At 41.1% G+C, this 25,262-nt stretch overlaps 1 protein-coding gene across 1 annotated transcript; it reads right to left on the reverse strand.

Moving 5' to 3' along the window:
* Window positions 1-18,224: 18,224 nt before the first annotated feature.
* Window positions 18,225-24,081, reverse strand: NDUFB4 (NADH:ubiquinone oxidoreductase subunit B4). The gene is made up of 3 exons (XM_005548045.3): window positions 23,874-24,081; window positions 19,282-19,425; window positions 18,225-18,345 (listed from the first exon to the last, which is right to left on the reverse strand). The coding sequence occupies exons 1-3, from the start codon at window positions 24,051-24,053 to the stop codon at window positions 18,283-18,285; spliced, it is 387 nt and encodes a 128-aa protein (XP_005548102.2). The 5' UTR covers window positions 24,054-24,081; the 3' UTR covers window positions 18,225-18,282.
* Window positions 24,082-25,262: the final 1,181 nt, after the last annotated feature.

The raw sequence follows: 25,262 nt of genomic DNA on the forward strand, positions 1-25,262 counted from the left end.
CAACAAAAGTAAAGTTTGCTAAAATTTAACAGTGTAACATGTATCATGCTAACTTCTGATCTTGTGGCCTTAGACAGTCTAGTCCACAGACATGAAGGAAGTTTACTTTGGAAAAGAATGATTATCATCTTTGTGTAAAAATGAATGTTATATGGTAAAATCTTGTCCTAAAATAAATTAACTGGTTGTTTAAAGAAAGGGATATTTGCAACAAGTCCGAAAGTTGAGGCATGTCTAAGAATTGTCTGTGAAAGTCGTGAGGAAAAAAATGTTATAAAAGGGAATTTATGAAAGATATGTTGTGTAGTTTAAAAGTAATTAGGCCTCCTGAATGTAAAACTATTGAAGAAACAGTTTATGTGCAAGGTGTATAAGGAAAGTAAAATATACCTTTGGTAAATCGATTATAAGGAGGCATAAGAATGTCGATTTTTACCTATTAAAAGGTTAAAAAATATTTTGTTTTAAAGGTTTAAGCAAGTTTTGAAATGTTAATTGTAAAGAAAATTCTGTGTGTAAACATATTGGCTAAAGTTAAAGGGGTATCATCCAGTTTTTCTGTGAACTGGACATTAAAATAAAAGCACAACAGGTTTTTCTTAAAGCCTTAACCTGCTCTTTAACAAAAATTGTAAAAGGTTAAAAAGAGTCTATAAAAATCTTACTTTATGGTCAGACATTAAAAATTGGATTAAAATGTGTACAAGGCTTTATTAAAATTAAGTTTAACATTAATAACACACTAATATAAAGGTGAAGTTTAGCTTATCTGGTATAAAAATCATACAGGAAGCACTGTCAAATATAAAATGGTGTTTGACTTTCTTTGGTCTAAAAACTAATAAAAATGTGTGCTAAAGGAGATTTCTCAGTAAGAAGGCACCAAGGACTATAAAGTCCACTGTTGATGTCCCCACATTTAAAACAAAAGATCTATTTCTTAGAAATTATATACTTGGTTTATCTTCCACTTTCCTTTCCCTCAAAACTAAAAGTCTTTTAGCACAGGTACCACCCGTAGAATTTCCAGTATACCAGCACCAGCCTGAGGATCATGTTCTCATCAAAGGGTGGAAAGAAAGAAAACTTGAGCCAGCCTGAGAAGGACCCTACCTTGTGCTGCTAACCACTGAGACTGCTGTTTGTATAGTGAAAAGGGGATGAACTCATCACATCCAAGTCAAGAAAGTGCCGCCCCCTCTCCAGAGCCATGGGCCATAGTCCCGGGGGAAGACCCTACCAACCTAAAGCTAAGAAAAATTTAAGTCTCTTTCATCTATTCTATTACTCCTTCTTCTTTCCTTGCTCTATTGCTGACCATCTAGTTATTAACATAACCAAGTCAATTTTGCCTCAATTATTGCATTTAATGCTTGCCTTGTTACACCCTGTGGGAACTTGCCAAGTCAAAGACAGCTCTCTATTTCAGAAAAGTACCTTTGTCCCTCCTGACTCTCCTCAGACTGGTCATTAGTGAATTGGGACCATTTAATCTGAGGAGATTTCAATAAAGACCCCAGTGTCAACCAGGAGTCTTGCTCCCTGATGTAGCACTTTCATGCCATAGTTGGTCCAATGTTCTGTGGGCCACTAAAGAGCAAGAATGGACTGCCACAACTGGTTTTTGTAATTTCCTAAAACCGTACATTCATTTTACTAGAGGGACAGCCTCCCCTGCCAACTGTCAGCTAAACTGGTGCAATCCTATACAGGTTATTGTCTGGAACCCTCAAAGTTCTTCCCGTTTTCTAAGCTGGTTCACTTCTTTAAGCCGGTTTTATGGTATGGGGGTTAAGGTTTCAGGGACAGACCCTTTGGATTCTTTGAAATGCATTTCTTTGATCCCCCACCACCCACATCTTCCTCTAAGCCTTCTTCCAAAACCTCTCACAATGGAACAACTGCTTCTCCACTATCTAACAAGACCAAGATAGCTATCGTAGAAGTTAAAGACTTAAAACAAACTTTGGCAATTAAGACAGGATACCAAGATGCAAATGCCTGGTTGGAATGGATCAAATATTCCGTCCACACGTTAAACAAAAGCAACTGTTATGCTTGTGTGCACTGCAGGCCAGAGGCCCATATTGTCCCCTTTCCACTAGGGTGGTCCTCCAGTCGACTGGGCATGGGCTGCATGATAGCTCTTTTCCAGGATTCTTCAGCCTGGAGTAACAAGTCATGCCATGCACTCTCTCTGCTGTATCCTGAAGTCCAGCACCCTGTGGGTCAGCCCCCAAGAGCCATCAAGCTTCCATCTCCCGACACTAAGTTCACTTCATGTCTCTCATGACAGGGAGGAAACTTAGCATTCCTTGGAGACCTGAAGAGATGAAGTGAGCTTTAGAATTTTCAATTCAATTTTCCTTAATCGGTCAGCCCTTGTTCATCCTCGAGCAGATGTGTGGTGGACCTTTACTGGACACTCTGCCAAATAACTGGAGTGGCACTTGTGCTTTAGTCCAGTTGGCTATCCCTTTCACCCTGGAATTTTGTCAACCAGAGGAAGGATAAATAAGACATCATAAAGCAAGAGAAGCCCTTTATGGGTCTTTCAACTCTCATGTCTATTTAAATGCAATCAGAGTCCCATGAGGAATACCAAATCAATTTAAAGCCCAAAATCAAATAGCTGCAGGATTTGAGTCAATATTTTGGTGGGTGACAATTAATAAAAATGTAGATTGGGCTGGGCGTGGTGGCTCATGCCTGTAATCCCAGCACTTTGGTAGGCTCAGGCGGTGGATCACGAGGTCAGGAGATCGAGACCATCCTGCCTAACACAATGAAACCCTGTCTCTACTAAAAATACAAAAAACAAATTGGCTGGGCATGGTGGCCGGTGCCTGTAGTCCCAGCTACTCAGGAGGCTGAGGCAGGAGAATGGCGTGAACCCAGGAAGCAGAGCTTGCAGTGAGCCAAGATCGTGCCACTGCACTCCAGCCTGGGCAACAGAGCGAGACTCCGTCTCAAAAAAAAAAATGTAGATTGGATAAATTACATCTATTACAACCAACAGTGATTTATTAACCACACTAGAGATGCTGTTAAAGAAATAGCTGAGCAGTTAGGGGCTACTAGCCAGATGGCTTGGGAAAACAGGATAGCCTTAGATATGATATTAGCAGAAAGAAGAGGAGTTTGCGTCATGATTAAAACTCAATGTTGCACCTTCATCCTAAACAACTTATATGGAAGTATAACAAAGGCATTGCAAGGTCTGACTGCTCTACCCAGTGAGTTAGCCAGCAACTCAGGGGTAAATGACCCCTTTATAGAATGGCTAGAAAAGTGGTTTGGTAAATGGAAAAAAAATAATAGCCTCAATTCTTACTTCCCTCACAGCCGTAATGGGTGTACTTATTCTTGTTGGGTGCTGTGCCACACCATGCATCTGTGGGTTGCTACAGAGGCTCATAAAAATGGCACTTACTAAAACTTCCCTTAACTAACCTCCACCTTATCCAGAGAAGCTTCTTCTTTTGGAAAATCCAGCAGAACAACTAAGCCAAGACATGTTAAAAAGTTTGAAAAGAAATTGCTGTAAGGAAATGCAAGAGGAGAGGCTATTAGGTATGAGTTCTAAATTTCTTTTCAAAGAATCAATATGTCAGTATGTTCAATTCTTTGCCTTCTACTTTTAAACTTAACTTCCTCATAAAGTAAACTTTTTCGATTACCTGCTCCACCCTGACTTATTCCAATTACCTTCTCCACCCTGACTCATTCTGATTACCTTCTCCACCCTGACAGATTACCTGCTCTGTCATAACCATTTTTCCCGCCAAACCACTCACCCTGTCACTCTTTTTAAATTAGCCAATTGGAATTAGTTTAGCCTGTGTAGTCTAACCCTAGCCAATAGGGGAACGACACAGCAGCAGGGGCCAGGTGCGTCAGGGATAAGAACCCCTTCCCCTCCCTTGTCGAAGTGTGTGCTCGCCATTGCTCCATCTGTAAGGGTGCACCCTTCTATAGAAGTACCTTGCCCTGCTGAGAATTAAAAAGATAATTTTATATTTGAGTGCTATTTCTTTTGCAGCACTGAAACTTTATTTATAACAGCAGTGTGGGGAGGGGCACTACCTCCCATAATAAGCTCAAATTCTGCAAGGGTGCTCAGGTGGGGCACAGGGAGAGTCAAGGTGTTGTAGGAGTTATTAAGAAATTATTTTGGGCAGATACAGAGGAAAAGAGGTCCTTCGGAAGTTTTCATTTTTTAAAGCATCTTCAGAAACCTTTCTTGTAAAGCCCAGGCACTTAGGGCCAGTCAGGTAACCTTTGATATGCAAATGCAGGCCATTAGAAACTGGGTCCACCCAACATGGTGATTCCCAGCCTTGTCCTCTTGCCCTTGCCCCTGCATGTGCCTGGCAATATGGCCACCCCCACATATCCCCTATGTAGAACATCATGGCCACCTGTACTTGCATATTAAAAGGCTAGCGGGGGAGGGCCAGCTTTTTCATGGGCTATCTGAAGGACATGCCTGGTCAAACCAATCCCCTGAGCCCTGTGCAAATCAGACACTGCCTCCTCCAGCCTACTCATAAAACTGGCTGATATCCATGGCGCTTGGGGGAGCCCCCCTCCCTCTGTCTCTCTGTACAGGGGAGTGAAAGATTCTCCCCAGGGCCTGAAAGCTTAAGGGAATGAGTAACTCCTCCCTCCTCAGGCCCAGTCTCAAGGCTCCAGGCCACTTGTGCCAGCAGCATGTGTCAGCAAGACAGCAGAAGCAGGAAGACAGCTGGCCAGAAGACACATACCCCCTGAAGACTGACAAAGAGGCCACCCGGGTACCTGGTAGCAGTTACATCAGACTGAGACACTTCCTGTTTACAGGAGACTATAAAACCCCTGCCCTGTCCTCATGTGGTGCTGACGCCATTTTAGGCCTCAGCCCACCTGCACCCAGGCGCTCATTAAAACAGCCTGTTGGGAGAAATGCAAATCAAAACCACAATGAGATACCATCTCAAGCCAGTTAGACTGGCGATCAATAAAAAGTTAGGAAACAACAGATGCTGGAGAGGATGTGGACATATAGGAACGCTTTTACACTGTTGTTGGGAATGTAAATTAGTTCAACCATTGTGGAAGACAATGTGGCAATTCCTCAAGGATCTAAAATTAGAAACACCATTTGACCCAGCCATCCCATTACTGGGTATATATCCAAAGGATTATAAATCATGCTACTATAAAGACATGCACACGTATGTTTATTGTGGCACTATTCACAATAGCAAAGACGTGGAACCAACCCAAATGTCCATCAATAATAAACTGGATAAAGAAAATGTGGCACATATACTCCACGGAATACTATGTAGCCATAAAAAAAGATGAATTCATGTCCTTCACAGGGACATAGATGAAGCTGGAAACCATCATTTTCAGCAAAATATCACAAGGACAGAAAACCAAACACCGCATGTTCTCACTCACAAGTGGGAGTTGAACAATGAGAACACATGGACAACAGGGTGGGGAACATCACACACCGGGGCCTGCTGGTGGGTGGGGGACTGGGGGCGGATAGCGTTAGGAGAAATACCTAATGTAAATGATGAGGTGTTGGGTGCAACAAACCAACATGGTGCATGTATCCCTATGTAACAAACCTGCACGTTGTGCACATGTACCCTAGAATTTAATGTATAATAATAATTTTTAAAAAGTAAAAATAAGTAAATAATCCACCGATGTGAATGGGAAAAAAAAAAAAAAAAACAGTGTGTTGCTCCACACCGCTTCGTGTTGTTTGCTGGCGGGCTCTCTGGATTCCAACCGATACAAGAGGCTTGCAGGGAGTTTCTTCTTTCTGGCTTCTCAGTTCCTTCTTGCCTATTAAACTCTCAGCTCCTTAAAACCACTCCACATGTGTCCGTGTAGTTTTTTTCCAATTCGATGCGAGACAAGAGCCCCGGTGTTCCTCCACTTATCGAAGCTGTATCAAAGGAAGGAGGAGAGGGAAGTTTTAAAAAACCTAAGGCTTAGATATAAACTTTCTGTAAGTTACAAATTAATGTGCTGTCTCTGTATTGTGACTTTCCAGAGTGACGAAAGAGTTATCACTTCCACGTGTGAAGGAAATTGTGTCCTTCTAGAAAGATATTTAACTATTAAAATGAAAAAATAGGCTTGAGTGCTGGCATTTAAACTTCTTTATTATATTTAGTAATCGGCTAGCCTTTGATATATAATTAACTTTATATAACTACATCACCAAACCTGAGTTATGTCCAAAATGTATCATTTTGTGAAACCGAGTAGTGTATAGATAAGAGAATAGATGCTAGAGCCAGACTGCCTGGGTTTAAATTCAGATTCTACAACGTGTTAGCTGTGTGACCCTGAACAAGTTACTTAACCTCTCTGAGTTTCTTTTTCCTCAGCTTGAAAATAATAATGATAGTACCTACCTCATAGTGTTAGTGTATTAAATGAGTTAAGACAGGAAAATTGCTTAGAATAGAACCTTTTACATAATAAGCACTATATAACAAGTAGCTATTATTTCAGGGTGTTTTTAAAATTTGGATCTTGATATATTAGTTTTTAATATAATTGTCAAATTATCAATATAATAACCATTATCAATTAGTTTAATTTTTTCAAAAGAATAGTCATTAAGAATACAGGCCCTGGAATCCAGACTGCACTTTCATAGCTGAATGAGCTTGTGCAAGTGATTCAACTCTCTAAGTCTTACCTTCCTCGTTTGAAAGAAGTAAATGATTTATTTCACAGGGATTTTCTGAGAGTTAAATGAGGTAATGCACTAGAGGCACCCACACGGTTTTCGGGACATGGAGAGCATACATGAATATTAGCCATTATAAGATAATGGCTCTTTAGCTATTGTCTTTATATAATTACATCACAAAATCTGAGGTATACTCAAAATTTATACTTTTGTGAGGCAGTGTAGTATGTAAGAGCACAGATGCGACATCATCTAGATTATGGGGGCCCTTGGGACTCCAATTAGCCTAAACTAGGTTTTTAAAAGCTGAAATTATGTTAGAAGCTTCGACTCAACCCACCATGGCACTATTGACTGTGAAACGCTGTAAACCCTGTAACCAAGTGTATGCAACTCTATACAGTTCCCAGAAGAGAAATTTAACAAATGGGGCAGTTTCGCTCATTCATGAGCATTTACTACCTTTATCTTGGATTCTATGAATAAAATTAAAATCTGAAGGGCAGGCATATTGTTTGATATCACTTCACTTTATATGTATCAATTAAGAGTGCATTCAATTGTAAGTATCTGAAAATCTAACATTAGCTAACATCTAAGGCTTTATCTCCCAAAAGAAAAAGTCTGAGGTTTGGCAGTTTAGGATAGGGAAAATGATAAACTTATCCCAGACCCACGTGCTTTCTGATTTTCTGTTCCTGGCATTTTGTCTTATTGTCTTCATTTTTAGGCCTCACATGCATGTTCCAGGTCAAAGGAAGGGGGAGAAACCAAAAGGATGAATGAACAGAAAGCTCTTTCCTGAGGAGGGAAAGGAAGCCCTCCCTGCAGATTTTTCCTTAGGCCCCATGGGCAGAACTGGGTCACATGACCACCCTTACACCAATCCCTGTGAATCCCTGATTCATTCTCTGGGGCTGGGGTCATGCTCACCCTCCCTGAGATAAAGGGATCCCCACCAGCTCTTGAACAAATCAGGGTTCTATTGGAAAGAAATAAAAGATAGGTGCTATTGGTGGGCAATAGCTAGTGCCCGCCATGGATTCTTGTATTGTGGCACTCCAGCAAGAACAAACAATATGGGAGACTTTTGAGCTTAAATCTAATATCTTCATTCCCACAGCCCTAAGAAGAGACAAATCTGCTAATACTTTACACACACACGAAATTGCTTCAAACATCTGCCTGATTTCTTCCTAAATCTTTCCCTATTAAAATGGCTTTTCAAGTCTTCTGTTTGTATGAGGTAAGAAAGTCAACTGGTCATCGTCTTTAGTGCCTGACAGTTTCACTTCTAATCACAAGCAGGTGACATGGGCAATCGGAACAGTAGTTCCTAATCAAAACCTAGAATCCTAATCCTTGAATTTGTAGAGTTTCTCGAAGAACTGGACAAGTCATTTCTCCTGTCCAAACTTTTCCTACAGAATTAGACTGTGAGACTAGCAGATCTTTAAAGATCCTTCCAGCTCTAACATTCTATAAGTCTGTGAATGTGCTAGAAACCTAAAAGTACAGTGTTACTGGAAAGGGATCCCAATCTGGACCACAAGAGAGGGTTCTTAGATCTTGCCCAAGAAAGAGTGAGTCCATAAAGTGAAAGAAAGTTCATTAAGAAAGCAAACGAATAAAATAATGGCTACTCTGTAGGCAGAGCAGCAGCTTGGGCTGCTGGACTAAGGATACTTATAGTTATTTCTTGATTATATGCTGAACGAGGGGTGGATTATTCATGAATTTTCCAGGAAAGGGGTGGGCAATTCCCAGAACTGAGGGTTCCTCCCCTTTTTTGACTATATAGGGTAACTTCCTGACATTTTCATGGCATATGTAAACTGTCATGGATCTGGTGGGAGTGTCTTTTAGCAGACGAATGCATTATAATTAGCGTTTAATGAGCAGCAAGGATGACCAGAGGTCACTTTCGTCACCATCTTGGTTTTCGTGGGATTTGGCTGGCTTCTTTACTGCAAACTGTTTTATCAGCAAGGTCTTTATGACCTGTATCTTGTGCCGACCTCCTATCTCATCCTGTGACTTAGAATGCCTAACCTCCTGGGAATGCAGCCCAGTAGGGTCTCAGCCTTATTTTACTCAATCCCTATTTAAGATGGAGTCGCTCTGGTTTGAACACCTCTGACACAAGCAGGAATCCTTGCTCTCTAAGGCACCATCTCTTAAACCCTCCAGGCTGGATCAGTTGTCCTTTCTCAGTACCTGGATCCCCAATGCATCAGTCTTTATCCCTTTCAAAACATGGTTGAAGATACGTTCTCTGGAGTCAGACTGCTCAGATTTAAGTCCCATCTTATTAGCTCCGTGGACTCAGGCAAAGTATTTAATCCTTCTAAATCTCTTTGGCATAAAGGGGCTATTAGGACCTACCTGAAAGGGTTGTTTTGAGGTATTTTGAGAGGTGTCTAAAGCCCTTAGTTTAGCATAGTGCCTGGAACACAAGTCAGAGTTAGTAGTGTTGGCTGCTGTAATTGTCTTTGTCCACTATAAGTTCTTCTAAGAAGGAGCTGTATCTTCTTCATATTAGTATCCTCAATGCTCAGCAGATGATAGGGGCTCAATAAGTGTTTGATCAATGCAGAGGAGGCCTGCACACCTACAAGAATTCAATAGGACATAGGCTCCTCTACCCCAGCATCTCCAGAAATCCAACCATCCCCAATATCTGCAGATTGACAGCAGCTCTTCCTCCTTGCGGCCTGAAAAACTGTTCTGAAAGGACCAAATCACTTCTGGGCCACCCTTTCTGCACCACATGACTTTGGAGGGTAAGCTGCCTGCTCCGCTTATAATAGATGGCTTCAGGGAAGTTGGCCAGTTCCATCTCCATCTACCCTCCACCCAAGTCATCCCATACAAAATAATAATACTCTCTGATGTTTTCTCCATTTTCTGTAATATATGAGTAAAACCCTCTCTAGAAAACTCATGTTTTTAATGGATATGAAACATATAATGTAAGTTGTTGTTGTTGTTGTTTGAGATGGAGTCTTTCTTTGTCACCCAGGCTGGAATGCAATGGCATGATCTTGGCTCACTGCAACCTCTGCTCCTGGGTTCAAGTGATTCTCCTGCCTCAGCATCTCAAGTAGCTGGGATTACAGGTGTGCGCCACCATGCTCAGCTAATTTTTGTATTTTTAGTAGAGACAGGGGTTCGCCATGTTGGCCAGGCTGGTCTTGAACTCCTGACCTCAAGTGATCCACCTACCTTGGCTTCCCAAAGTGCTGGGATTACAGGCGTGAGCCACCATGCCCAGTCTAACGTGAGTTTGTTTTTTTTTTTAAGTGCTTAAATCTGCAAAGTTTCAGAAGTCTCCTACCACCTTCTCCTCCTACCCTCAATAATTTCATACCAGAATTCAGCCCCTGAGTACCTCCTATACTGATTTATGGAGCAACTTCAGACAAATTTCTCCTTCCCCCAGTGCCAAGATTCCTCAAAGCGTAGTTATTAAATAATAGGTGAATTACTTAAATACAGTTGGTGATAGAAGTGAATAATAACTCAAAACTGATAACGTGATACTCCTTGTGATTAAGGGGACAAGTGAACTCTAGTGCCAGGTTTGCTCCAGAAATCTCAGATGTTCCACCAGCCATCTAGCTCCAGGAAATTCAGAGGTCAGATGTCAGGAATTGAGCTTCCTTTAATACTTTGAATCCTGAAGCTTGGCAATGAGATTGATGTGCTCTGTTCTTTCTTGGTAACTCAAAGTGAAGGTTCTCCAAATAGGTGATGTGGCGCCATGTCTCTCCGGGCCACAGTGAGTATCAGCAAAATGAAGAGTCTCTATCTTACCACAGAAATGGCTGTAAACAATGCAGCCATAGGGGAAACTATTGGAAGTATTAGTCGTATTTATAGGTATAAGTGGGTTCTCTAAATGAGGAATAGAAACACGATAAAATGCTATTTGTTCACACAAAGGTAGAAAGTGGCAGTGTGTCAAAAAATAACAGATGCTGATGAGGATGCAGAGAAAAGGGGATGCTTATATACTGGTATAAGGAATGTAAATTAGTTCAACCATTGTGGAAAGCAGTCTAGAGATTTCTCAAATGACAAAACAGAACTACCATTTGACCCAGCAATCCCATTATAGGTATATATCCAAAGGAATATAAATCGTTCTACCAAAAAGACACTTGCACTTGTGTGTTTCTTGCAGTGCCATTTACAATAGTAAAGACACAGAATCATCAAAGTGGATCAAGTCAACAGTGGATTGGATAAAGAAATCTGGTACATATACACCATGGAATATTACACAGCCATAAAAAAGAATGAAATCATGTCTTTTGCAACAACATGGATGGAGGTGGAGGCCATTATCCTAAGCAAACAAATACAGGAACAGAAAATCAAATACTGCATGTTCTCACTCATAAGTGGAAACTAAACCTTGGGTACACACGGACACAAAGAAAGAAACAATAGACCACTGGTGGAGGGTGGGAGGAGGGTGGAGGGTGAGGATCAAAAAACTACCTATCAGGTACTATGCTTATTATCTAGATGAAATAATCTGTACACCAAACCCCTGCAACACACAATTTACCTATATAACAAAACTGCACATATACCCCTGAACCCAAAATAAAAGGTTTTTTTAAAAAAGACAGTGGCAGTGAAAGCTTTGAAAATCCAGAATCTTTGAATATATGTATAGAATTACATTTTTAGTAATTTTAAAGTGCTATCCATATTTTGTAACCATACAAATTTGATCGAGAGAGCTTCTTGTGCAGATCTCTGATTTTTTCAAATACCCCATTAACTATCCTGAGGAATATAGAGATAGATAATAAGATATGAGAAGACTGCCAGGTGCCACTAGGAATGAGAAAACGTAAAAAGGAAAATAAATCAGAGACTGGACCCACTGGGATTTCAATCAGAGAATGGATGTTATCCTTTTCTCCAGGATCCACAATAAAGGGTAAAAAGACATAGTACTTGAACCAGCCTGTTAGGGAAGCAATATTGTTACAGGGACGGGGAGAGGTTGTTATAAAAGTGTGAGGAATTGTAAGACTGACTCCTCATACATGTGCGTAAAGGAGAACTCATAGAGATAATGTATTTAGACTTCCATAAAGCTTTCAACAAGTTCACATCCAAATGAGTCATCTTGGTATTGGCAGGGATTGCTTTGTTCTGCATTGAGGGCTGTCTCAAAAATTGAAAATTATGTCTGATTGAAAATGAACATGATTATGGTCCTCCTGCAGCCTCTCTCGTCCTGCAATCATCCTCCATCCAGGAACCAGATGATTTTCCAGAAATGAAAATCCAATCAGGTTTGTCCTGCTTAATCCCTTCAGTGACTCTCACTGACATCAGGCTAAAGCCTAAACTCTTTATGTGATAAGGGCTTTATGATCTGGTTCTTGGTTACCTTTCTCATTGCACACATCATGTTTTGGATGCTCAATAGTACCAGAGTGAGCTCCTGTGCCCAGTGCCCAGAGCTAGTGCATTGGTCAGACAGATGGTAGCATGTGGTTCTCAGATGAGGTGGCAATTGTTGCCCGCACCAGACCACTGCCCGGTGTGATTTCAGACTTTTCGTTGTTCCTGACTGATAAAAAAATCTATTGAAACTGATTAGACCCATAGGAACACACTGTTCAATAATTCCTAACGTTAAAACATGTTTTTTAAAAATCCTGCTAAGTAAAAATTCCTTCAGGTACTGCCTTCTTTTAACATTTAGGTACCAAGAATATACTGTAAATATTTTTCCTGTTACTGAGGGGTACAAAAATAACTCTTGATGAAAGAAGACTAGCATGATCAAGAATTAATGTCTTTAATATATATTGTTTAAGCCTTAAAATCATTAAGAAAAAAGATTTATCAGAAAAACAGAGCCAGGTCGGGTGGCTTACACCTGTAATCCTAGCACTTTGGGTGGCCAAGGTGGGCAGACCAGTTAAACTCAGGAGTTCAAGACCAGCCTGGGAAATATAATAAGACCTCCTCTCTTTTTTCAATTAAAAAGAGAGAGAGAGAGAGAGAGAGAGAAGGAAATACAGGCTGGGCACAGCAGCTCATGCCTGTAATCCCAGCACTTTGAGAGGCTGAGGTGGGCGGATCACCTGAGCCCAAGACTTCGAGATCAGCCCGGGCAACATGGCAACACCCTGTCTCTCCGAAAAAAATACAAAAACCAGCAGGGCATGGTAGCACTTGCCTGTAGTCCCAGCTACTTGGGAGGCTGAGGCGGGAGGATCTTGAGCCCAGGAAGTCAAGGCTGCAGTGAGCCATGATGGCGCCACTACATTCCAGTCTGGGCAATAAAGTGAGACCCTGCATTTATTAGTAATAAATCATTAAACAATACTATGTGTTATTAGTACATCTATTATAAAGATAAGGAAACTGAGGCACAAAGAATGTAAACACTTTCCAGGTCACTTCACCAGTAAGTGACACAGCAAGGATACAAGGGCAAAGAGTTTGGCTTCTGTGACTATGTTCGGGGTACAGGGAACAGACACTGCATTCATTGCCCAGGAATATAAAATTATAAAACCTTTCATATTTACACCCAAAACAAAACATTTGAATACTTATTGATCCAGAAATTTCACTCCCAGAAATTTATCCTATGAGAAAAGTTAAGACACACACAAGAATTTGTGGCATGAGCATTCATTACATTAATTAAACAGCAAAAAAATTGGAAAACGAGTCGGGCGCAGTGGCTCACTCCCTTAATCTCAGCACTTTGGGAGGCCGAGGTGGGCAGATCACCTGAGGCCAGGAATTCGAAACCAGCCTGGCCAACATGGTGAAACCCCATCTCTACTAAAAATACAAAAATTAGCCAGGCATGGTGGTGCATGCCTGTAATCCCAGCTACTCGGGAGGCTGAGGCAGGAGAATCACTTGAACTCAGGAGGCAGAGGTTGCAGTGAGCTGAGATCGTGCCACTGCACTCCAGCGTGGACGACAGAGCGAGACTCTGTCTCAGAAAAAAGAAAAACTTGGAAAATGAAATGTTCAACTATGAGATTGGTTAAATAAATTGTGGTAGACACATGGAATACTAGCAGTTATTTAAAATGTTGCAGAAAAGTCATTGCATGGAAAGATGTCTGTGACAAATCATTGAGCCAAAAATTTACAAATTATTATGCACAGTGTATCTCATTTTGTTGAAAAAAGAAAAGATATATAAGCACAGAGAAAAAAAAGTTTTAGAAGGATATGCAGTTGGCCCTCGATATCCGACGGTTCCACATCTGTGAATCCAACCAACCATAGATTGAAATTAAATAAATAAAGTCAATATGACAATAAAAAATTATAGAAATAAACATGACAGTATAACAACTATTTGCATAGCATTTACATTGTATTAGGTATTATAAGTAATCTAGAGATGATTTCAAGGAAGATGTGCATAAGTTATATGCAAATACTAAGCCATTTTACATAAGGGACTTTAGCATCTGAGGAATTAGGTAACCACAGGGGGTCCCAAACCAATCCCTTGCAGATACCGAAGGACAACTGTACACCAAAATATCATCCCTGTGTGATGGAATTGGGAGCGGCTTTTATCTTATTCTTTTACTTAACTAATTTGTAATTTTCTTTTTTGGAAATTTGTAATTTTCTTATAATAGACTTGTATACTTGTATTCTTATTAGAATAGCATGTTCCCTTTTATCAACAGAAAAGACATTCCAAGACCCCCAGTGGATGCCTGAAACCATACAGATAGTACCAAACCCTATGTATACTGTTTTTTCCTACAAATACATACCGATAATAAAATTTCATTTAGAAATTAGCCACCAAAAGAGAATAAAACAATAACTAATAGTAAAATAGAACTGTCATTATATACTGTAATAATAATAGTAAACAGTGTTATGTTATGGAAATGTTGTCTCTCTCTCTCAGAATGGCTTATTGTACTGTCTCACCTATTTTAGAACTGTGGTTGACTTCAGATAACTGAATAAGTGGGGACTACGGAGTACACTAAAGTCATCTAGAAAAAATGACTGAAGGTCACCGTAGGATTCCTTCTGTTTTTGCCCTCTAGCAAAATGAGAATAAAGTAATACAATTCTTTAAGATCTGGAGAACAATGTAACAATAATGGTCATTAAGATGGGTGGAAGAGGCAGGGTCTTACCGTTATTGTAATGATACGGGCAGAGACAAATTAGCAAACAGGAACCACATGGAAATTATAAGATTTGGTCAAGTCTCATGGGCACAGGATGGTAGCTGTAGATCCAAAATAGTTTTAAGATCCATTTTGCAGGAATTCATGGATCTTTACTCCACCATTACACACAGCTACTCCCACATGTCTATCACCCTGGCCCCTTTGAATTGCTGTTTGTCACACCTTCTAGTATTTCTGCCTTAAAGCTTCTGTTTACTCATAGATTAGGTTCCTCATTACTTCAGTGTCCTAGTATGAGATCCAGAAAGTGGGAGATAATCTCTATAAAGGTTTAGGAGCCTCCTGTATCAGTGATGTTTGTGGGTATCCAGTGATCTTTGGCATACCAGGATAGCCCCTCCAAAGTAAAGCACAAGTTGAACCACTTCACACCCTCCACTACAAAGAAAAAGGCACAGCACTTTGTGGGCCTCTGGATTCTGGACACAACGTTGTACCCTACTTGGGAACAGTACTCTGACCCATTTATGCAGTGATTTGTAAAGCTGCTAGTTTTGCTTTTCCAGAGACAGGGTCACAGTTTGTCACCCAGGCTGGAGTGGAGTGGGTGGCATGATCATAGCTCCCTGCAACCTTGAACTCTTGGGCTCAAGAAATCCTCACATCTCAGCCTTCCAATTAGCTAGGCACATACTAGGCATGCCTGGCTATAAGCTGCCAGTTTCGAATGGAGACCAGAAAGGACTCTGCAGCAGATCCAGGCTGCAGTGTAATCAGCAACCACTTGGGTCACATAACACGATAGAGGCAATACTCTAGGTGTCTGTGGTAGCTAAGGATGCTGCTTGGAGTCTCCTGCAAGACCTTGGCACTAGAATAGTTGCAGTGCTGACTTCTTAGGTTGTGGAGGAAGGCCATGCCTTCTGCAGCAAAGAAAAATTCACCATTCCAAAAGCAGCTGGGCACCCAGTCTGAGATGAGGTGACCGTTCAACCAGAACTGCCCATCAAGATCTGGACAGTCAGAAGATCTGCCGTGTGGCTGGATGGACACAACAGCTCTAGGGCACAAATGAATTTAGCTAAGCCTACTAAAGGCTTAAAGTACCAGCTTAAGGACATGTAGCAGGATTGAGGCTCAGGGTTGACCATGTGGTACATGCAATGAACCAGTGGTCATAGATACAGTGCTATGCCCCAACAGCTAGAATTTATGACTCTTGAGAACCAAGAAGTAGGATTGGCCCCTTTTGCCATCCCAGTGACTCATGGTGGAACATGTGCTTCCCCTCCCTCCAAATTTAGGTTCTACTGGATAAGAAGTCCTGATTCCCATGCTGAGGCGTAAGAACACTTTCACCAGGGAAACAAAATAATCTGGTACTTCTTGTATTTGGGAAACAGTAGACCAAAGAAGAAATTTCCATACTGGCAGCAGTAAGTGACCCCTGGAGCTAGGGTTGCTGCTACACAATGGGGCAAAAAGGGTAATGTCTGGAGTCCAGGGGATTCACTGGAACACTCGGTGCTTCCACTTCCAGCCCAACTGTAAACATGCAATTGCTACAACAAAGGGTTGACGATGATAGAGTAACTAAGATTCTGGTCCTTAGAAATGAAGGCTTTGGTGACTCCATCTGGCTAGCAATCTAGACCTGCTAAAATGATGGCCAAGGAAGGGAAATCTAGTAAGTACATTGAGGGGAGATGAATGGGCCAGTTGCAACAGTATGTACTGTAGCTTGTTCCCTTAATGGTCCATACTGAGGGTTCTGTAGATTGTACACAGCCATCACCTTGAAGGACATGTTATAGATTGGACTGTGTGTGTACAAACAGATCCAAGCAGTGCATGAAGTGGAGGAAGAAATCCTATACCTCTTGTGCCTACCTCACAACCTCTTGGTCCACCTTTTAACTCTACTGCTGAAACTGTCAGCTGCCTGCAGGTGTGACCTGACAATACTTTACTTCAGCTGCACATCACTTGCTTTCTGCTCTAAGCTTCCTTTCTCCTGCATGTGTGATGCCTGTAAAAACAGTCAGCCATTCCAAGGTATGTCCATACCCTGATGTACAAGAGAATTGCATGGGATAAGCCTTGACCAATGGAGACAAGGCAAATATTGGCTTTTCCCACATCTGGTTGGAAAATTCAATGTACATTCCACAGGGCTTCTCAGGTCCCAAGTGGGAGCCCGTTACTCTCAGAGGTAACAGGTTCATGGCACATGTTTGCTGGCTTTCCCTCCTTCCATGTTTCACTCTTCCCAATCTTCTATTCCTTCGGCTCACTTCCTAACATAAACTACCTGCATAGAAGCCTTTCCCTCAGTCTCTGCTTTCTGGGGCAACCCAGGCTAACGCAAGCATCAAATCAAAGTGTAGTCGTATAGTCGTGAATAGCCTTTGAAAGTTAAGACCAATATACCATCTAAACCAGCCCTACAGAGCATGCTGACTATCTACAGCACTTGACTTTACTCTGCCTTTGTGGCGAAATTATCACCCTACTGTTTCCAGACTTAACTTCAAAGCATAATACTGTTATTTCATTGTCATCTTCATGACCCTGTGAGGTAGCAGGCTATCTCCATGCTATAGAGGAGCATATGGAGGCCCAGTATTCCAACTGTTTAACTTGAGCTAGGATTCTAGCCCAGATTTGACCTCCAAAGCTCACGCCCCTAACCATTATATTTCTGTTCCTCAGCATGACCTCCACTCTCCATCTCCTCACCCCACAGTAGCCCACAACCCAGCCATACCCAACACACCTTACCCTTTCATGTTTCTGTTTTGTCCTGTCAGCCTTGTGAACTTCAGAGCCTAGATCAAATGCCACCTTCCTAAATTCCTCAGGTGGAACTGCTTCTCATCAGCTTGCCTACATCATTTTCCTGAATCTCGATTGTATTTTTTACATTGGTGTTAGTTTGGCTGCATTTACCACTGCAGCTGGGGCCAGACAAGGGCTTAGGTATTAAATAGTACCAGACAGGTAGTAAGCACTGAAATAATTGTTCAATAAATAGCTGTCAGAGAATGTACTCCTTAAGAACAGGCTCTGTCTTATTGACTGTTGTATTCTCTGCACATAACATAATGCCTGGCTCATAGCTAACACTTGCTTGTTGAACAACTGATTGTAGAATCTGTACTCTAAGAGCTCACAGTTTAATGAGGAAAGAGATTTATGTTCATTCATTCAACGTCCAGCAAATGTTTGCTGTCACTCTGACAGCAGTGATTCCCAACACAGGCCGCTTCTGCTTCTGTGTTATTAGGGTGTTAATAAGTTTTTAACATTGAATCAAGGTAATACTAAGAAAGAGAAACTACTACTTAATGATTAATAAACTATTTATTTAGGCAGGAATACATATAGTCATCATTGCCAGACTTAACATGAGAGCTGAAATGTTCGATCCAATTTTCCTTCCCGGATAAGTTTTTCTTTCTTATCCTGTATAGACAGAAAAAAAGTACATTAAAAACAATATATTCTGCCAGTTGGCTATATTAGATAAAAATAAATAATAAAAAAGACAAGAAAAACTGCATTTTGGCACAACCCATGGTACAACTGACAAAGAGAATGAAACACTCCAAACCTAATTGCAATCCCACTGTCTAAAGCCCAGGGAGTGTGCGAAGAAATAGTAATCTAAGGAACTAAAGAGACAGTAAGAAAATGCTCCTATTCAAAAACATCTTACTCACATTTTAGTCATTAGAAATATATTATCCCACTTAAAAGCATACACTGACAGCAAAATGCAAACACTTTCTGGGAAAGTGTGGACTACCTTTCTGCTAAGTAGATCATTTACCAGATAATCAAAATACACGAGCTCTAATGGGAAAGCAGATGGGCCAGTTAAAGACAAAGCTAGATGAGTGGGCTCCAGTGGCAACACAATCCTGGGGGCTGCAGCTCAGGCTTTAGTACCAGATGTGGAACAGTTTGGTGCCAAAGATCAGCTTGACTTTCTCTACAATCATATACCCAGGCTGCTGATGGCAGCTATTCCCCACAGGCAGCTTGTGCTTCTCTGTCCCTAGAGTATTAATAGGTTTTAACATTAATTCGCAAAATGTGACCAACGTAAACAGAATTCACACAAACAGGAAACGCACTAAATGATTTATGTATTCTGCTAATACTTCACCCAATAAACATCATCTTTTTTAAAAACAAATGAACTAAGAAAAATAGACAAAGGTAACTGAAAACTTTGTTTTAACTCCTGCTGGAAAGGAATAAAGATAAAAGAAGAGAGGAAGGGAAGGCAGCGTACAGCCCCAAGGTGGGAGGGGCACTGGTGGAGAAGGAGCTGCAGCTGGCCCCTAGCGAGGGACCCTGTCACTCAAATACTAAACATCTGGTCTGAATACTTACCCTGTCAGCTTTGATAATACAATACAGGAAGATGAGGGGCCCGATTCCAAACAGAGCTCCCAGGAGTGAGTTTTTAGGAGTGGGTCTGAAATTAGGATAGACATTTATTCTTGCATAGGTCCAACGAAGCAAGGCAGGATTTTCCTAAAATTAATGAAAACAAAGAGCTATAGAGCTTAAGAAGGATCACATTGAGAAACAAATTCATAGGGACTTCTGTGAAGGAGCACAGACACATTTTGTTCTCTAGAACAGTTAAGGGTATATCATGAATACTCCTAAACAGTTTCAGGAAAGATCTTTCATTTCTGGTGTTTTTCGAATTCTGATGATCGTGTTCAAATCCTCCAGTATGTAGAAGGCTCATATCACCAATTAGCTTTCTGTTTACTTAAGAATCCTAATCTTTAAACTGTCATAGAAGCCACTTTTTCTCCTTTGTCATTTTTATCTATTCTTCTCTGGACTGTTCTTAGCGTCATTGTCAAGTGTGACCATCAGAACCATGCAGTATTCCCAATGAAGAGAAACAGATTTCATATGCTCTACCATGCTTTGTATTTTGTTTCCAGGATCCTTTCTAATGCTATTACCAAAATAGTCTTTCCAGGCTACAAATAAGCTGTAGGAAAATGAAGGAGGGGGTAGGCTAGCTGAACTGTAAGTTTTTTAAGCTGACTTGACTGATATTTTAAAAGCATTAATTCAGACATTTCACACTATTAAAAGTTTTGTAGAAAGGTCAAATTGTTAAAGAAAAATAATCAGACTGTCTTGGTTAAGAAAATAATTGTCCATTTTCATATATTTATACTAGAATAACTATCCATGGACAGCAAATCTACCCACAAAAACATAATTAAATTTAATTAGCTAAATGCCCAAGTGATTTTACAAAATTAGTCTCCCCAATTAACTGACAGATAAAAATAAGCAAATAAAATCAGCTTTCAGACTTTAGTATATAACATGCATATTCAAGGTCCTAACCAACATCAAGAAGTCATGATTTGTAGAACTAAAATAATTTCACAGTCATATTTCAAACTAAATTACAACAATTTTACCCTGAGATAATCAGCTGCAGCTCAGAAGTTTTAAAAACAAAAAAAACTTTATAATGGAAATGCTCCTGGTTCCTTTCAGTCAGACTGAAATTCCTCAAGGGTGTAGGCACTCACTACTATATACAAAGTCCCAAAATATCTTCTGCTGTTCTAGAAACTATTGATGTTATCACAGCACATTAAAACGAAAGCACATGCAAGTTTTCTGCAGCATTGTTTATTATTATGCCTATACTGCCAACAAGAAGAGGGTAAAGACACAGATGTAGGTCCAAGAGGATGTTAAAGCTCAATAGCTGAAAGGATTAATGCATCTATTTTTACATCCTTTCTGCTATAAATGTATTTGAATGACTATCAAATGGCAGACTTCTCAATCTGCTAGTCACCTCTCTGTGCTTTAATATCTGCCAGATCTGTCTTCCAGAAACAGACATTTCATTTCATAAAAATACCAATTGCCCCATGAACATAGTTCATTAAGCCCAGTAATGTTACTAAGAGAGGTTCCAAAAGACACACTAGGAAGAGTTTTCCTCCTCTGACATCACTAAAAGTCCAGTGAACTCTCAGTAGCATCTGACATGGTGAAAACTCCTGGAAATCATTTCTTCACTTGACTTCCAGGCCCACACCTGTTTGGATTTCCTGCCAACTCTATGGCCATTTTCTCTTCATCTCTTTGCTCTTTTCCTCCACATCTCCCCAATCTCTTAATATTGGACCTCGGACCTCAGACCTTGCTGGTCTTTCCTGTCTACACTTACTCCCTTGACAGTGTCAAGGGAGTAAATAATCTTTAAATAATCTATCTAAAGGCTGATGATTCCCAACATTTTACCTCCAGCCCTGTAACTCCACCCTGAACTCCAGACTCAATATCCAACCAACTGCTCAACTCTGACATACGGTCTATCAGGCGTCTAAAATGTCACATATCCCAAACTGATTTCCCAATAGTCTACTCCACCTCCATACCTTATCCTCTCACATTCCTGTGTTTCTTAGTAAAAGGCAACTTCATTCTTAAAATCACTTAGGTCAAAAACCTCGGAGTCATCCTTGACTCCTCTTTCATACACCACATCCAGTCTATCAGCAAACTTGGTTGGCTCTACTTTTAAAATACACCCAGAATCTACCATTTCTCATCGCCTTCTGCCACCACCCTGGTAGCCACTATCAACAGATTGGATTACTACAAAAGCCTCCTAGTCTCCCTGATCCTGTCCTTTTCCCCATAGTCAATTCTCAACTAAGCAGCCAGAGAACTTGTTAAGTCCAGATCACGAAATTCCCTATTCAGTAAAAGTCCTTACAATGACCTATGAGGTCTGGTGTGATCTTGTCCCACTTTGCCCTCACCTTTCTCCACTTTAAGCACAATGGTCTCTCCAGTGTTTTTCAATTAACCTGACACTCTCCTGCCTAAGGGCCCTTGCACTTGCTATTCCCTGATGCTACTTTCCTAGAGAGCTATGTCCCTCACCCCACTTCTTTCAGATCTTTATTCAGATATCACCTTCAAACAGAGGCCTTCCCTGAGCCTAAGATTGTAGCTACCTCCCTCCCCTACTACTCACTCACACTCCAAATCTCCCCTGCTTTATTTTTTTTTTAAATCATTTACCACTACCTAATATGTTAAATGATTTTAATTGTTTAACTTGTTTCTTGTCTCCCCTACTAGAAAGTTCGTTCTACAAGGACAGGAATTTTTGCCTGTTTTGATCTCCATTGTTATCTTGGCATGTAAAATAGGGCCATAATAGACCCTGAGCAATTATTTACTGATTCAATCAATCATTCTTAAAGAGTAGGCAAGATGGCCGGGCGCAGTGGCTCAAGTCTGTAATCCCAGCACTCTGAGAGGCAGAGGCAGGAGGATCGCTTGAGTTCAGGAGTTCAAGACCAGCCTGGGCAACATGATGAAACTCCATCTCTATAAAAAATACAAAAAATTAACCGGACGTGGTGGCGCATATCTGTGGTCCCAGATACTTGGAAAGCTGAGGTGGGAGGACAGCTTGAGCCCAGGAGGCAGAAGTTGCAGTTAAGCCGAGATCGCACCACTGCACTCCAGCCTGGGTAACAGAGCAAGATCCTCTCTCAAGAAAAAAAAAAAAAATTAGGCAAGACAATTTACATGTATTGATTAATGAATGATAGTGTCACACACTCATTTAATCAACAAAACCAAAGAGACTGGTAGTATTACCTCTATTTACACATGAGAAAATTGAAACTACCCTGAGGCATATAGCTAGAAGATAGAAGATCTTGGTTTCAGTTTCAGGTCTGACTGAGGCCTTATTCTCTTTTAATGCATCACACTAACACATCAAACCCAATCATGTGAGTTTGTAATAAATGTGTCTTTCTGCACCCTCTTCCCAAGTTAACAAGGTTCTGGCTGGAGACAGTACAGCCTACTAGTTAAAAGCAGACGCTGTGGGTTACACAAACCAGGGTTAGAATTTTGCTCTATCACCTGCTAAAGGGGCATCTCTATATGACCTACTTGTCCTTCCCACGTTGTCTTCTCATCTGTAAAATGGGGACAGTAGTAGAGCTTAATTATCCAAATAGTTGTGATATGTAAAGTTTACCACAGTGCCTGGCACATTGTAACTTTCATTCAATCCTCATAACTTCCCAAAATTCCAAAACACCAACGCAACGTGTGGGAAATGTCCTGTTCTGTTAACATCGTATTTGACCTATTTAGCTCCTGTATAGAAAACTATCTGATAGAAGCATACCTGTTAATTACCAGTTTACTGGGCATATACTATGTGCTGGGAATGTTACACAGACTATCTTATTTAACCTCATAATTCTATAAAGAATGCACATCATTTATATATGAAATCAGGAAACTATAATTCAGAGGAGTTAAAGTTGCCCAAAGTAATAGAGTTAGCCAATGAGTAGTGCTTTGGGTTCTGACTCCAAAGCCTAGAACTTCAACAAGCTGCAGGGTCTTTAAAAGATGCAGGCTGAAGGAATCACTGTATTCTCATCAGGAGAGAGCAGTACCCCTATGAGGTGTGAACTGAAAAGTAAACACCAGCTCTTTAAAATTATATATATATATATATATATATATATATGCATATATATATAGAGAAACATTTTCTGAACACGCCTTACGAACTAGGCACTGTGTTAGGCCAGTCACACGCTCTATCTCATTTAATCCTAACAGCCTGATAAAAGAGTAAGCACTATATTACGCCCATTTTGCAGACAGAAAATCGAGGGAGGATAAGCAGAGTGAGTAACTTTCTTAAGGTCACGCAGGCAGGAAGTGATCAAGGATTCAAACCGAGCCAGGTCTGACTCCAGAGCCGGTCCTCTCGAGGGCCAAGCTCTGGCAAAGGTGAAAGGGTAGTGAGTTGGCTAGGCCTTGAAGAAGACCTGCGTCTGCGATACTGATCGGGAACGGTGGCCGACACATTGCGTGGTCTCTCGGTCTCTCCCAGGACTCGGACCCTATTCCCGCCCGGCAGGCCCCGCACTCACGATGAGCCCTCGGCGGTTGGGATCGTTGTACTGAAGCAAGTACTCTTGTTTCAGCCGGGCTCTTATAGCCAACCGCTCGGCTTGCGCCCGCCGGGTTTCCGGAGATGTGTCGTATTCAGCTGGGTCGAGGCTCTCGGGCAGAGTGGCCAGGTGCGACGGCTTATACTTTGAGGTCGACATCTTGGCGACCCAGGGCACAACTGCGCCTGCGCGATTCTGAGGCCCTTTGTCTTTATGCGGACCTTCAGCTTCAGGAAGCGCGCCTGCGCGTTAGCAGAGGTTGGCGATGGCGTTAACAAGGAGCTCCGCCTCTTTCTCCTACCTTCCTGAACACGGCCGTGTTCGCTCAGTGATATGCGCATGCGCGAAGTGCTCTTCTCGCGTTTCGACCTGCCCCAACGCCGCTCCCTACCTACTCATCTGTCACTCGGCTGCTTCTTCCTAGCAGCCTTGTCTCTACTGACACAACCAGGGCCTATTATGTAAAGCTGAGCTGTGTGGGACTAGCTGTGGAGTCAGAAGTCCGGGTTTTCAGTGTGGGTCTAACAGTGCTGTGTCACTTGGATAAGTCACTTAACGTCTCTGAGTTTCCTTTTCCTTATCCTGGAGATAATGACTCCTGTCCACCTAGCAAAGTTGTTGTGAGGATTAAATAAGCTAACAAATAGATTAAGCAGAACAGAATTCCCTACCCAAGAAGAAGAGAATAAGCTTTTCTGTACGTTACCATGCTAGATTCATACAACATTAAGTGTAAGCTTATTTTTCACAGGTAAGAAATAATGATTAATAGGACAAATGATGTTATAAGAGAAATGTTGCCTGACTGACTATAGAAGGTCAAGAAGAAAATGAGGTATTGAATAAAGCTCATGAGGAAATCATCTTAGTTAAAATACTAAAACCTCTTGCCTAAAATCCTTAGCACTCTTCAGATGCAAAGAATTAAAAACATAAAGATGTGAAAATACTCATAGGGGCATTGTATCTTATTGTAAAAGACGATCTGGGGCGAAAACTGAAGTAATTGGAAATAAAACCTTCTCTATCCTTGCTGTCCTTTCCTCTCCCCCAATTACCAAGGTGAAAAAGCAACTTCAAGTTTCACAGCAGGGTCTTTGGGTTTCCCTCCTCAGGGGAAAAAATGTAAACAATATTTCCATAACTCGGGCAAAGAAAGATGGATCAAAAGAGAGCCCAGCTTGGCTGAAATGTCTGGAGGCATGTAGGTATGTTGGAAAATGGTTGCTAGAAAAGGGACCTAGAAAGTGTTGGCGTTTGAAATGATGAGAAGCAGCACTGCTGTCAAATTTATTCAACATTTTAATACTGTTTTAAAATGTTTATTAAGCACCCACCGCGTGAAGCACACAGCACACTAGTCAGTGT

This window comes from Macaca fascicularis, chromosome 2 (assembly GCF_037993035.2).
Source record: "Macaca fascicularis isolate 582-1 chromosome 2, T2T-MFA8v1.1".
Classification (NCBI taxonomy): domain Eukaryota; kingdom Metazoa; phylum Chordata; class Mammalia; order Primates; family Cercopithecidae; genus Macaca; species Macaca fascicularis.